This window comes from Staurois parvus, unplaced genomic scaffold (assembly GCF_062004578.1).
Source record: "Staurois parvus isolate SC_StPar_1 unplaced genomic scaffold, SC_StPar_1.0 ptg000137l, whole genome shotgun sequence".
NCBI lineage: Eukaryota > Metazoa > Chordata > Amphibia > Anura > Ranidae > Staurois > Staurois parvus.
In genome coordinates, this window is record NW_028317933.1 from 12,862,703 (window position 1) to 12,877,950 (window position 15,248).

Sequence of the window (15,248 nt, forward strand, 5' to 3'; positions counted from 1 at the left end):
ACTTTATCCCTGACCTGTCTGGTGTGTTCTTTGGCCTTCATGATGCTGTTTGTTCCCTAACAAACCTCTGAGGGCTTCACAGAACAGCTGTATTTATACTGAGATTAAATTACACACATGTGGACTCTATTTACTAATCAGATGACTTCTGAAGGCAATTGGTTCCACTAGATTTTAGTTAGGGATATCAGAGTAAAGGGGGTTGAATACAAATGTACGTCACACTTTTCAGATATTTATTAGTAAAAAAAATTTGTAAACCATTTATCACTTTCCTTCCACTTCACAATTATGTGCCACTTTGTGTTGGCCTATCACATAAAATCCCAATCAAATACATTTACGTTTTTGGTTGTAACATGACAAGGCACTGTATAGTCATCAGTATTGATCAGTGGTATTATGGTATTCTGACGGTGGGGAAGTCTCACTGCTGACAATAACTCAGCAGGATTACCCCATCCATCGTTAACATGTGGATGGGGGGGAACGAGATTATCTTTTTTCTTCAACCTGCTGGTTGAAAGAAAAAAAAAAAAAGAAAAAAGAATAATGTATGGGCTGCCTAAGGGCTAGTACAGATTTTAAAAAATGCAGGTTAAACTCATGTGCATTTACTATTTTTTGTGTTGGAAGCCTGTAAAGCATTTCACCAGTGATCAGCAGATCGCTGGTGCCATGCAGAGCTCCTGCAGACCTGTAAGTGTATTTGTGTGCTCGTACCTCGTACAAGCGTGCAGATACAAACTGACAGGAAGAATCAATGAACTACCGGAGTACTCAACAGTACCATGGCAGTTCATTGACAACTAAAACCCAACAGCCGCAAAGGCTGTCAGAACTGTATTTTTCCCCTTTCACAAAACAATGAATGAGGGGCGGAGCCCTGAACAGCCATGTTTTTTCAAAATTTTACAGCTAGAAGGTGAAGAAGATCCCCCGCTAGCTGTCACAATGAGGGATAGGTGGAGAGTGGGGGCCGGTTCTTTTGTAACATGTTACACCTGAATATGGTTGTAACATGTTACGAAAGATGAACTTATCCTTTAAAGTTCTGGAAACTTGTGAACAGAGGCAAAGTCCAGGACTTGGTTGAAGCTGGACAATTGCATAGATCTGGAAAAAATACACAAAGGACATCAAAATTCAAGAAAGAATACATACGCTTCTTGTATTTACACAATACTTTTTATCCCGGATTTCAGATCAAACAATTAGAATGCTGATAACTCTAGGTTGTCATCCGTAATAGGCAGGGCTTTCTAGACATAGAAACCATCAAGTATTCATTTCTGACTCATGCACATCTGTAGACATGTGATCTTACCTCCAGCTTTTTCTCCTTATTGCTCAAAGTTTCCTTTTGGGTCTGTGTGTACTCCATTAGCATCTTTGCCAGCTGCCGGCGATCATCTAGTTCTGCCGCTAGCCGTCCATTATACTCTGCCAGCAGCAGACATGCCTCATCTACTGTCTTAGAAAGTCGCTCTGCTGCTTCTTTATCTAAAAAAATAGAACACAAAGGTTACAGGAATTTAAGAGCATGCTCCTTGATTTTGATGTCCAACAAGTCTAAGCAACGGGAGGTTTCAGTTATCAAACACTACTACATTGTCAGCAATCAGCAGCCAATTTAATCCTATTGAGAATGGGGCTGCAGATCTACATGGCTTGTCGAAAGAAGACTGATCCTGCCCAGAAATGTTTAATATTGGAATTAATGATAAAATAATGCAATGTGAATGCAAATTTTGGCATTGCTGAATACTTTCAGAAACCCTTTACCGAGTTATTAAATATTTGGCTGGAGCAAAATTCCTGCATGGCAAAAAGCAAAATCTGAACCTGCTGCTCTGGCAGCAATGGGTAAGTTAGGAGGCTCTGCAAGCACAGAGATGCACAATGAAGAATAAATACTATTAAAGGATTAGTCCACTTAGCTTCTGGTAGATGTTGCAGAGTTAAAAGGATGAGTGCTCCTGAATACCTATGACATTTTTACAAAGGTAATATAAACATTAAAAAGGAGTGTCAGTAAATTCTGCAAAAATTAAAAGTCTTTGGGTCCCCAGTATGTTAACTGTGGGCAGCTGGTTGTGACTCCTTGCGGCTTCACAGCCAGGGGAAGGGGAATGGGTACCTGTCAAAAGCAGGTACCCACTCCCAACCCCCCCCCCCCCAAAAAAAATAATTTCAATCGTGCGGAAGAGAAGGAACAGTGGAACGTCCCTGTGACATAAATGTACAGATTTGAGTAGATAAGATGTGACCTGTAGCAATATGTAATCGTAAATTTAGTTCATTCCTTGTCATTAAAGAAATATTCAGTCATAGGTATTCAGAGACAGATGGTCACCAATTAGCATCTGAAGGGACAGAGCTTCCTCTGGAAGTGACACCTGGGTGCCAATAAGATTTGTCTATAATTATACTTTGCCACCTTCCTGAAGTTCAAAAGAGGAACGCAGACGTTTTGGCTTCATGACACCAGGGGGCTCCGATCTGTCTGGGGAGCCCTGACAAAATACACAGATCAAAGGAGTAGATTTCATCTCTCATAAAAGCCAAAATATTAGTTGCAGAGAGATGAAAATACTTCCTTCTGATTGGGCACTCTGTAGGCTACATTGGCATGTAAAAACCGTATTTGTGCATGTAAAAACCGTATTTGTGGACTAGGTAGAATGCCAGAAAAATGCAGGAAATGGTTATGTGGTGCTGGATTGCGATAGCTGAACAGTGATTGGTATGGTCGTGATCGGACTGATGCGCTAATGTTGGAAATTCAATCCCCGACTTGGTGATTCAAACTGGTCCTGGTACAATCGACTTTGGGCATTTCAGCACCCAGAACATCCTGTGGGCGGGTACAGGAACACCCCCCAGAGTCAATTGGCCAAGAACTCATGTCCAGCCCACGTCCATATTCCCATAAATTTGAATTTATATATTCAAAGTTAAGTCCCCCTTATTCCCTCTTACCCCAAGTCACGGCCGCACGTGCGCGCCTCGGTTAGCTAGTCGCTGTGGGCGTGTGCGTGTGGGTGAACCGTGACACCCTCCCCCCCCAAAAAAAAATTAGTTCAATCGTGCGGAGGAGAAGGAACAGTGGAACGTCCCTTTCCGGTGAAGGTCAGCTTTAAACAATGAATTTCAGGTCTGGATATTTTTTTTACATAGATACATAGGTCCATACCTGACCAATGCCCCTGGAAGAAGGAAATCAATGGAGTAGACAATGCTACTCTCTGCTTGCTTCAGGGCCCCATGTGAGTGGCTGCCCTACTGTATTCAGAACACAGAAAAATGATAGCTTGGAACCAGCACCATTCAGAGAATGCGTTGCATTTTCTGAATGAATGTAGAGCATTTTCTGATTGGATGAGGTGGAGAAGCAGGGCTGACATGTCATGCTTAAAACCTCACCCCATCCAAGGATCAGAACTGAGGTACAGACCTTCAATTATGGGGCTGGAAGAAGAAATCAATAGACTACAAGCATGGTGATGTCCTGTGGTCTACTGAAAGCTACAAGTCTTCCTGCCATGGTGTCACATGGGACTTTTAGCCTTTTTTTCCTCATTCACAGATTCCTGCTAATTAATGATGCGGCTGTGCAAAAAAAAAAAAAGAAAAAAGAAAAAAAAAGTAGCCTGCAGGGAAAAGAACCCCAGATTTTGTAAGGGGTAGGGGGTTGGAGTTGGAGATGGGGGTTGCGGACGGTGACCATGTTTCTTTTTTCACCCTAAATATGGCTGGAACATGAATCGTGGTAAAAAAGATGGACTTAGCAACAGATATCTTAAAGGAAAAAATAAGTGGCAGAAACACTCAAAAAAACCTCCCAAAAAACAAGTTGTTTTCAACAAATAAGCCGTTTGAGACTTCTATAAAAGCAAGATCATAAGATTTAGAATTCGGCTGCCCATATTTACAACATGGTGCCTGATTGCCAACAGCACATCCTTCAACAAGATCTTAAGTTTCTAAAGTCACATAGAGGGAGAAAAGAGAGCAGACCTGTAATCTTCTCCAGTAAAGACACATCCTGAACCTCCTGTGGAAGGGAGGCAATTTTCTGCCTTACTGCTGCATCTCCAGAGGCGGCATTCTCCAGGTCCTGCAGAGCTTTAATGAGATCCTCGGTCTGCGGGAGAGAGGTAAAAGCACACTCTGGATGAAAGGATAGCGGGGAAGAGGACAGGGCTAACACAACACAAGTTTCACAGTACATCTTGGATTATAAAGTCTATGTTTATGTTATACAGTAAATGAAGCAAAGAACCCCAAAACTTAGTACTGGTATATAAAAACTGGCTATTCATCCATCAGTTCTGCATTGTGTGTTTTTTTTTTATCAGACCAGAGGGGAGAGAATAGCAGAAGTTATTGTTAAGGTTGACGTACACTTACAAGTGTAATTAAGGTCAACACACTTTTTTAGTTTTAGAAAGAGTGGTTAGAGGTTAGAACCCCTGCCAGCTTTTCATTGCAAACATTCAATATCCTGTCCAGCACTGTTGCCCACAGTAAGTCTAGAAAGGTATATGGCCAACGGTGGCATCATATAAATCAACATAAAAAGGAAAAGGCCAGCACTGCTTACAAAATATGTATTAGATACAAAGGAATACTTGCACATAACACCCATGGTTTTAATACACAGGGGTCTATGTATAAGTTTGCTGAACTAATTTGACAAACAGCCATTCAGCTCCAACAAAACATATCGTATTCTGTGTATTATTATCTCCTTTGATCATAAGTACCATCTAGTGGCAATAATATCTCCTTTGATCATAAGTACCATCTAGTGGCAATAATATACAGTAGTCATTTTTTTTTTTACCAAATCAAGAAAAAAAAACAAAAAACTTTACACCAGTAGATGGCACTTTTAGGAGAAGATTATATTAGACAGAATACACCGTCATGTTTTCACATTCGTAACGTTTAAAGCTGGACTACAGAATTTTACTTGTTCTCCATCCACCCAGCCCCACCCTGCAATATATCTTTCTTTTCACATTTTAAAGAATAAAAAAAAAATCTATTTACTATGGCCCCCCACAATCAGAATGATGTGCCCTGCTCCTCTGATATCCCCATCACATATCTCAGGAGGCTACAAATGAACACAGCAGGCAAAGTGCGGAATTGTTGGTGTATCACTGTGGGCCAGCTTCAAGAATCCAGAGGAGACAGTACCACTGGAAAAACTCCTTCTATTTGACCAGTTGACTAATGTCTATGGGACTAAAAGAAAAGGGAAAATTAGGGATACACCAATACTGGTACTGGTGCCAAAAAAAAAAAAAAGAGTACTCATGAAAATGCTCCGGATACCCAAACCGATAACTATGCTGTGCGATTTGCATCAATACAAAATGTATGAACGCAAATTGCACCTCAAAGAATATCATGCAATTTGAACAGGAATGCTATACCTGTCCAAATCGCATTTGGTTTTCCCACGGCTCCTGTGTGAACCCAGGCTTGTCGTGGGGATGTATACACTGGTATTGGCTAACAGGTGGAGGATGGAGGCAGATGCTCCGGATTCCCAGCTGTAGGAGAAGAGAGAAAGCTGCAGCAATGCTCCAGATTCTCAGCTGTAGGAGGGGAGAGAAAGGCGTAGGGATTTGAAATCCCTGTGGCTTTTTTTCCTCTCCATGCAAAGATGACAGTACGGGCTAGACAGCTTCTGACTGGTCAGCACCGAGATGATGCTGACTAATCAAAAGTTGTTTAGCCTGTACTGTCATCCCTGCAAGGAGAGGAGAAAAAGCTGTGGGGATTTTAAATCCCTATGCCTTTCTCTCCTCTCCTACAGCTGAGAATCTGGAGAATTGCTGCAGCTTTCTCTCTTCTCCTACAGCTGGGAATCCGGAACATCTGCCTCCATCTTCCTATGGCCAACACCAAGCTATACATCCCCACACGTCCTTCTCTCCCACTCTCCGCTCAGCATGGGGATTGTTGCAGGGAGGTTTCCTGCACCGCTCCTGTGTGAACTCAGGCTATAACAAGTCTGGGTTTACACAGAAGCAGTGGGGAAACCGCATGCGATCTGGACAGGAATAGCATTCCTGTGCAATTTGCATGCTGTTCTTTGCGGTGAAATTTGCATCTATACATTTTGTATTGATGTAAAAGCATATCGCAAAGTATCGGTACTCGTACCCGCGAATCAAAAAATGGTATCAGTGAACCCCTACGGAAAATCCAAATTTTGAGTTGTCAGCAGAACAATAGAAGGGAAATCTTCCAAAGAAGTGTCTGTTAGATGGATCGATTCTCGGCCACTTTAGCAGGGAACAGCGGAGATTCGATCCATCTATGGGCAGGCTGGTTGCACTGAAGTAGCTTCATTAATCAACACAACCAGCCTGTTGGGTTTTATGCATGCGATTACTGCCAGAGACTATAGTCACCAGTAGTAATCGTGTTCTGCTGGCAGGGAAGGCTCCCCGTCGGAAGAACATGATAGCGCTGCGGGAGGGATTCCCCCATCAACACAGTTGAGCAATTTTCTTTCCTGCAACCCTTGGTTGCAGGAAACAAAACTGCTTCGTCTATGGCTTGCTTTGGAGGGAATTTATTTTACCTTGGTAAGATTTCCTCCCACTTCTTGTCTTTCAGACAACAGGAAGTGAAAGGAAATCTCATTGTGGGACACAGACTGGAAAAATATTGAACAGGCTTTTAACAATTTCCTATTCAAAAATGAATAAAACATTTGGGCTTTAGATCTAGGCCATTCTATTTTTCTTCTAAAAGTACCTGCCTTTCAGGATGAAGTTGAGAGACAGGCGAGTGACAAAAGCAGAAAGACAGGACAATGTGCAAGAGTACCGGCTTGTAAAACCACACAGTGCTGTGCTTAGGATCAGCCCAGGAATGGGAGAACACCCAGCTTGCTTTGTGTGTGCAACTCAGCATGTTCTCATTTTTATTTCATTACTTGACAGGCAATTAATCTTCCTTTATTAGCACCAATATGGCTCACAAATCATCATCAGTACAAGCGTGTGGCTGTCTGCACCTGACACCGATGGGCTAAGGGAAACATTCTTGCACTTTCCCGGCAATGGCCTCAAGCATTTCACAACAGAAACACCTCAATTGGAGTCAATGCAATATTCAGACACAACACACCCCATCACCCACAAAACACCTCTTTTCAGCCCTATGGAACGCATTTGAATTGCATTATGCCGGTTGTCATACGGCAAATTGCAGCACGTGACGCTTGGCCCCCTAAACGTTGCCTTACTCCGGCAGCTGACATCCCATGCTACGCGCTAAAAAAACCCCCAAAAAAACAAAAAAAAAACTGGCTCCTAACTTTTTTAGCTGGCTCCTAGATTTGAAGCAAATTTGTCAAGCCCCAATTTGATTGATAGCAGCCAATGGCACCTGATGCTGCCCAAGTCCCTGTGTGAAGAGGAAGAGAGGGGAGAGAAGAGCTGCAGCTGTGCACAGAATCGATTGAAGAATCGTATAAGTTATTATGGAGGTCAGCACAAAGTAAAATGTTTTTTAGCTTGATGCAGGGAATGCATTAAGATCACATAACATTTGGCTTTAGGACCTCTTTAAAGTTGATTTAGGAATGGCAATCTTTACTAACCAGCTTGCACGAATGTAACTCTATACTATACCTATTGGATCCCTCTAGAAGCTGGAAATCATCATAGGCTTCACTACTACAGTGATTTCCACTAGGGTCCCATGCTGGGTGGCTACCCGGAAGCATTCTGAACACAGGAGGACGCTTGCTTGGTATGGGCATCATTCAGAGAAAACTTTGAATTTTTTCAAAGCATTCCCTGATTAGAAGAGGTGGAAATTGCAGCTTCACTGCCCCCTGCCGCTCCACCAAGTCCAATCAGAGAATGCTTTTCATTCATTGAGAAAATGCACAACATTCCCTGAATGGTACCCATGCCAAGTGATCAACCTCCAGTGTTCACAATGCAGCAGAGTAGCCGATCGGCACTGGACCGGGCAGCTAGTGGAGGATCACCGTAGTTCCCATTGCCTACTACAGTGATTCCCAGCTTCCATAAGGATCTCACAGGTATAGTACGTATTCAGAGAGGGGCACAGGAAATCCTTTTCTGGTAGTAACAGGACATTTTTAATATATGTACTTAGGCAGGATGTTTACCATATTATAAATCTATTCAAACCTATGAGTGAGGGAGTGTTGCAGCACACCTGGTAGTGCACTTCCATAGATGTGAATGGGTCTTTGAAAACAAACTAAACTGAAGTGCATAGATGGGAACCAGCCACGCAGGAAAGGACAATGTCTCTAAAATGCATTTTAATGCAGGAAAACCCTTGTATTTAAGTAGAAGTAAAATCTGTAGGCATGAGGACTCCAGTGGTGAGATCTCTCTGCATAGCGCGTGCCTGCTCAATTTAGGTTTTTTTCAGCTCACCTCTTCTGTCCCTATTAATACTTTATTAAAAAAAATAAAAATAAAAAAGTCTGTATGATGGTCCCAGTAGCTAGTAGACCTGGGAGCTTCAACGGAAAAATTAAATGTCACCACTACTGAATATATGAGACTGCCACATGATTTAAAGATGAAATCTAGGTTTGCAGTAATCCCATCCCAACTTCCCTACTGCCACCTCGAAAAAAGTACATCCCTCCCCCAACTCCAATTCTTTTGGTTTGTCAGGTTATTTTTCTCGTCTAGTGGTGGAATTTGGGATTGGTATGTAACTGTGTGCTGACATTCCCACAGGGGGCGAGTTTATGACCGCCTGTTCAAAGTTAGTGGGTTGAATGACACCTTGTGCCATTTGTGGCAAGTACTGCTCCGGACTGATGGGGATATTGCTGCAATAGCTGCTTTTTTTTTTTTTTGCAAGTTCTTTATTTAGGTTTTCAAGAATACAAGGACAAGGATAGAGGGGGGAATTGGGTACCCGTCTAGTGGTGGTGGTTGGAATTTGGGATTGGTATGTGACTGTGTGATGACATCCCCAAAGGGGGCGAGTTCATGGCAGTATGTTAAAAGTTGGTGGGTTGAACAACACCTTGTGCCATTTGTGGCAAATACCGCTCCAGATTGATGGGCATATTGCTGCAACAGCTGCTTTTTTTTTGCAAATTCTTTATTTAGGTTTTCAAGAATACAAGGACAAGGAAAGAGGGGGGGAATTGGGTACTGGTCAACAAACATATGAAATAGGCAGTGGTAAGATATGGTGGTAGTGATAGGGAAGGGGGACAGCAACAACAAGTTCTTTTGTTGTGTAACCCCAGTTGCTTTTTTTTTTTTGTATTTATTGATTTATTATTTATTTGTATTATTTTTGTGCTGTGGAGCATATTTTTATTTTTTTTGCCAAAGCTGAAGTTTAGCTTCAACTCAGCAGCATCTACAAAAAAACCTGAGATATAATTTGGATGGGCTGACTCTAAGCATGACAGATTCTGTATATGGTTTTTATAGATTTTATGGATTCTGTATCCATCCTATACAACTGTTTCTGTACAGAAAATCTTAATTGGCTACTGCTTTCAGCATTTACTCTTTTGCTCCTTGCCTTGACTGTATGCATCAACCTATTAACACTAACAAGTATCTCCGCAGACACCAATTATATTCAAAACTGCCATGGAAGGCAGCTGGAATCCGATTTTGAATCTGAACAATAAAAAGTGGATGTGTTCTTATTGACAGTGAACAGACTTTCCGACAACATTCTTTTCATGCTTCCCATAAATGCAGTTCTTGATCTCCACTGCTGTAAGCTTTCTTCCTTTACATGGACTGTGAATTGCAAACTGCAAGCTAGCGGTCCCTTGCACCATATTCCCTGTGTGATTACTTGCTATCGGTCTCTTGCTTTTTAGCTTTTGTGAATTCACACTTTTTTCATTTTAGTCACAGGTGTAATATGTGCAAGGAGAATATACAGGCTTCAAGATCAGCTTTACAAAGCAAAGATGTTATATTGTCTGGGCTTCTTAAATGAATGTACAGCTCGGTAGCAAGTAACAAAAACTAGGAGCCTGCAGGCATTCTTACAGTGATTTTTTTTTTTAAGCATCACTGTGGCGGTTTTAGTTTTTCTTGTGCTTTTATGTGTATTGATCAGTGCAACAAAAGCAAAGCCAAAAGAAAAGTGCGTTAATACATCAAAATGCTTATTTTTATGTTTCGCTTAAAGGCAGATTTTGTTTAAAAATAAACAAACATGTTGTGCTTACCTGCTCGGTGCAATGGTTTTGCACAGAACAGCCCCAATCTTCCTCTTCCTGAATTCCCCATTGGCACTCCTGGTCGTTCCCCTCCTGCCAAGTGCCCTCACAGTAATCAGCTTGCTATGGGGGCACCTGAGCAGGCTCACTCTCGAGCTGATGCACTGTGTGCCCATTCACACACAGCCGCGGCTCAGCCCAACTCTCTCCTTATTGGATCACTGGTTGTGGTTGACGGTAGCGGGAGCTGATGACTTCTGCTACTGTCTCAGCCAATGAGGAGAGAGAGACCCGGGACAGCCAAGGCTCTCATGCACAACGCTGGATCAAGATGGGGGTCAGGTAGGTATTGGGGGGCTGCTGCATACAGAAGGTTTGTTACCTTCATGCATAGAATGTGAAAAACTTTCAGCCTTACAATCCATCAATCTTGCAGAGTGGTGGTGTTGTAGAGCAGAACTAGCATCGTTTGTGCAAGAAGGAGCCTACTAACCAGCCTGGAACACATTGGCAGTATGTGACGTCACAGGAAGAGGCAGAGGGTCAGTGGAGAGGGAGAGCACAGACATGGGACACTCAGGCTATGCACTCGGAGCCTCTAGCCTGGTGGACCTTGGGGAAGTAGAAGTTTAAATAGAGGACACTGTCAGGCGTGGAACAACGGTGCTTAAAGACACAATAACATGGAAAAAGCGCATATCAATGTGGAACATAATCTCAAAGCTATAAAAAAAAAGAGCATTGAACCATAAAACAGAAAATTATGAGGGATATGTATGTACAACGGTGTAGACATACTGTTATTAGCAATGATAATAAAAATGGTAATGAACGTAGAATTGCATGCACGGTAGTGTTGATAACATGGGACAAAAGGTGTAACAAAAAGAAATAATGAAAGTGGGGGCATTGAAAAGAGGAGAGAGAGAGAGAGAAGGGGGGGGGGGGGAGAGAGGGAGAGAGGGGGAGGGGGGGGGGAGAGAGAGGGGGGAGAGAGAGGGAGAGAGAGAAAATGAGTCATATGGCTATGTACGCATGTCAGTATATACACATCTATGTATGGAAGATGCGTTGCTAGGATAGACATTAGGGTATTGTCGGAAGAATGGACAGATGATTATAATATAGTGTGTATCTCGATCTCCTCTTAGGGTGTCTAAGGTGTAGATCCAGTATGTTTTGCGTAGGCAGAGGCGCTTAAAGTGCTCTGCCACTGAGGGTAATGGAGGAATGTGTTCCAGGACCCACACGAAGAGCCCCGTGGTGGATTTGTCATGATGTTCTGTGTAGTGTCTAGTGTCAGAACCTGCTTCAATGAGGAGTCTATGCTCGCCAAATCGTTTACATAGCATTCTGATGGTCCTCCCCATGTAAAAAAACATATTCGGTGGGACAGTTGTAAAATTCCTTTATAGGGTATGTTTTCCGTTTGATGGTGAATGTTTTCTGACCATGTTGAATGAAGGAGCATGTAAGGCACAATGCCTTTTTACACTGGTACATCCCAACCAAAGGGATCAGTGTAGTGCGTGGTTTAGGATTGGAAATGTGTTTAATATTACTGGTGGCTATTTTGCTTCCAATGTTTCTCGCCTTCCTGTACGATATTTTCAGTGATGGATGTGTGCAGGAAGGGATCCTGTAGCAGTATGGACCAGTGTCTACATAGAATATCCTCCATTTTCTTGTACTGAGCATGAAATTGCGTAGTGAAGCGTATGGGTTGTACATTGAAGTCTGGGGTGGATGGGTTAGGCTTACAAGCTGATCTCTCTAGATAATGTTGAAAAGAGTCACGTATAAGAGGGGCAGGATATTCCTTTTCTAAGAATTTTTTGGCTAAGATGTCACTATGGCTGATGTAGTCTGCCTCTCTAATGCAGTTGTTTCTTATCCGGCAAAATTGAACTGTTGGGATATTTTTCACCCAACGGTGGTGATGACAGCTCTGAAAGTGAATACATGAGTTCCCGGCAGTGGGTTTGACAGTTTTTTGAGCAAATGTTATCATTGTCATGACAAAAGGTGTAGATCAAGGAAGGTAAGGGTGTGGGGATCTAATACATAGGTGAAGGATAGTCCAATATGGTTCTGATTGCAGTATTGTGTGAAGGAGTTGGCAGCCTGGGGAGGGCCATCCCATATGATCACTATATCATCTATGTATCTTCCATAGAACATGATATGGGAGGCAAATGGACTGTTATGGGTTATATGTTGGTATTCCCGGAAACCCATGGTTAGGTTGGCATAACTAGGGGCAAAGTTTGCTCCTATAACTGTGCCATTCCTCTGTAGGAAGAACTCTCATTTGACTTTGAAGTAATTGTGTTGTAAGCAGAATTGGATGGCCTCCAGAATGAACTGTGCCTGTCTAGGATTCATGAGGGGATCCTCTGCTAGAAAATGTTGAATGGCTCGTAGACCTACCTCATGGGAAATCGAAGTACACAGAGGTGACAACTAGTGAGAACCACAAGTAGGTGGGTTCACAACTATAGGGTAGAAGAATATAAAGGAGGTGGTTTCCATCTCTAATATAAGAAGGTATGTTTTGGGCCAATGATTGTAGAAAGTGATCTACAAAAATAGAAAAGCCACTAATAACACTGTCCATTGCTGCCACAAGATTTTGGAAATCTTTATGGATCTTCGGGAGGTGGTAGAAATAAGGAGTCTAGTAGAACTCTCCATGTTGGAAATAATGTTATTATCAAGTGCTGCATTGATGAGTGTGGGTTCTTTGGAAAAAACTGGTAGCGGATTGTGTAGTAATTTCTGAAAGGTGTTTTGATCAGAGAGCAATCTATGAGCTTCTTTCAGGTAATCTGTTCTGTTCTGAACTATGATGCCATCACCTTTGTCTGCAGGTTTGATGATAATGTCTGGGTTATTAGTGAGTTCACTAAGGGCTGTTTTTTCACCTAGTGTGAGATTGGACGATTTATGGGAATGACATGAAGTAGAATTAAATATACAGATAAAATCAGCGTATACCACTTGATAGGAGGTCTGAACGAAGGGTCCCTTATTGTGGGTAGGGTTGAAGATGGACTTCGGTCTCAAAGAGGTATGTTATATTGGAAGTGAGGTAGGGAGAAGGTGTGTCAGCCATTCAGTATCATCAGTGTAATTATCTGCGAGACGTTCTTCTAAACAATTAATGATGGGTAAATCGGAATCTTTCAGGGGCATAGGATTATTTTCTGGTGAGATAACTGAATCTGTAAGGGGTGTTTCTTTAGCAGATTTGATATTAAAAATCTTTTAACAGTAAGATCTCTGACAAACTTAAGATCTTTGAACAGTGTAAAGGGGTTGGGTTGGACCGTAGGGGCAAAGGTTAGGCCTTTACCAAGCAGGGAAAAACATGGGTAGAAAGTTTGAGTGAAGATAAAATTATAAATTTTCACAGTTTCCTGATTTTGCCTCTCCTTGTGTCTACCCCTTCCCCCTCTCCTTCCTCTCCTATGTTTTTTTTTTTACAAGGGAGGATTGGGGGCGTGTCACTAAAAAAGACCCTAATGTGTTGGGGGATGCAACATTAGCAACAGGGGTAAAGTGGACCATATTGTTCTGCGACTGTGCATCGCTTGGGTTAGGAGAGATATCAGATACTGGGGTGGTTGTAGATGGTGCTGTAGTCAGTGTGGGTGCTATTGAACTGACTGGGTATGTGGTTCCAACGATGGGACCTTGGGGACTGTGGGAGAGGTCCTTTGATGTGTTCGGTGTATGATGAGCGTGGTTAAGGAGATTATCGGCACTACTGGTATCGAAGCTGGGGGCAGGTTTCGTTTTTCTCTGACGCTTAGGTAAGGGAGGGGGTTGGGGAGTGACATAGGAATGGTAGATGTGTTTGGTATGGGTGGATTGAGCAGTGTAGATTTTTTGGGGGGTACAGTGGACACCTTACTAAATGGACGGCATTGCATAAGTAGGCATTGGTGGACCATGGGGAACCGGATAGACTTGGCGCATTTTTTTTCCCAACAAAAAATTCTATTGGAATTAAAATCATCTAGGTCTTTCCAAAATTTGCATATTTTGTTCCTAATGATGTCATCTTCCATTTTTTAATACTTTTTTTTAAGGGTGTAGAGCCATGTAATAGGTAAATGTGAAATGGAATGGATAATTTTTTTGATGTTGATATTGATCCTCTCTTTAATAGCTAAGCGTTTCCTATCTCTTTTTTATGACCTACATCCACTTCTCGGTGCAAAAAGTGGATATATAGGACCATTTATTTGAAAGATCAGGGTCCAAAAAGGAACACTGAGTACATGGAGACCGCTAGGGGAGATTTTGTGGTTTTTCCCATGTTATCGACACTACTGTACATGCAATTCTACATTCATTACCATTTTAATATCATTGCTAATAACAGTATGTCTACACCATTATATATATACATATCCTTCATAATTTTCTTTTTTTTATTATTTATTTTTATAGCTTTGAGATTATGTTCCACATTGATATGCGTTTTTTCCATGTTACTGTGTCTTTAAATCTCCACTGAGCACCGTTGTTCCACGCCTGACAGTGTCCTCTATTAAAGCTGCTACTTCCCCAAGGTCCACCAGGCCAATAGAAGGAGCTGGAGGCTCCGAGCGGGTAGCCTAACTGTCCCATGTTTGTGCTCTTCCTCTCCACTGACCCTCCGCCTCTTCCTGTGATGTCACATCCTGCCGCTGTGTTCCAGGTTGCTTACTAGGCTCCTTCCTGGACAAACGATGCAGGATCGGATCTACAACACCACCACTTTGCAGGATTGACCACTACAGTGTCTCTCACCATCTCCATCAGTCCAGCTGCTATTGCACTAACCACCGGTGGCACCTGCGGGGCGTTTTGAGGAACGGTCATCTCTCATATACACAGATGAGCTTATTTTATTACTTCCTTTGTGAGTGTTTTTTAATACTTTGCTATTAAACACAGTGTTATTACTACACTCAGATGGGCGCCTCCTGTCTCTTTTATTCTGAAGTTGTATACAACCACAGAAAAGTAG

At 42.3% G+C, this 15,248-nt stretch overlaps 1 protein-coding gene across 4 annotated transcripts in view; it reads right to left on the reverse strand.

The window, feature by feature from the left end:
* The window catches only part of RPRD1B (regulation of nuclear pre-mRNA domain containing 1B), a 123,094-nt gene that overhangs the window by 14,414 nt on the left and 93,432 nt on the right, over window positions 1-15,248 (reverse strand). For all 4 annotated transcript variants that reach the window (XM_089673368.1, XM_089673370.1, XM_089673369.1 and 1 more), the window contains 2 exons: window positions 4,021-4,147; window positions 1,328-1,503 (listed from right to left, as the gene is read on the reverse strand). In XM_089673368.1, the coding sequence (XP_089529494.1) occupies window positions 1,328-1,503; window positions 4,021-4,147 (303 nt within the window). The remainder of the gene's footprint in view (window positions 1-1,327; window positions 1,504-4,020; window positions 4,148-15,248) is intronic.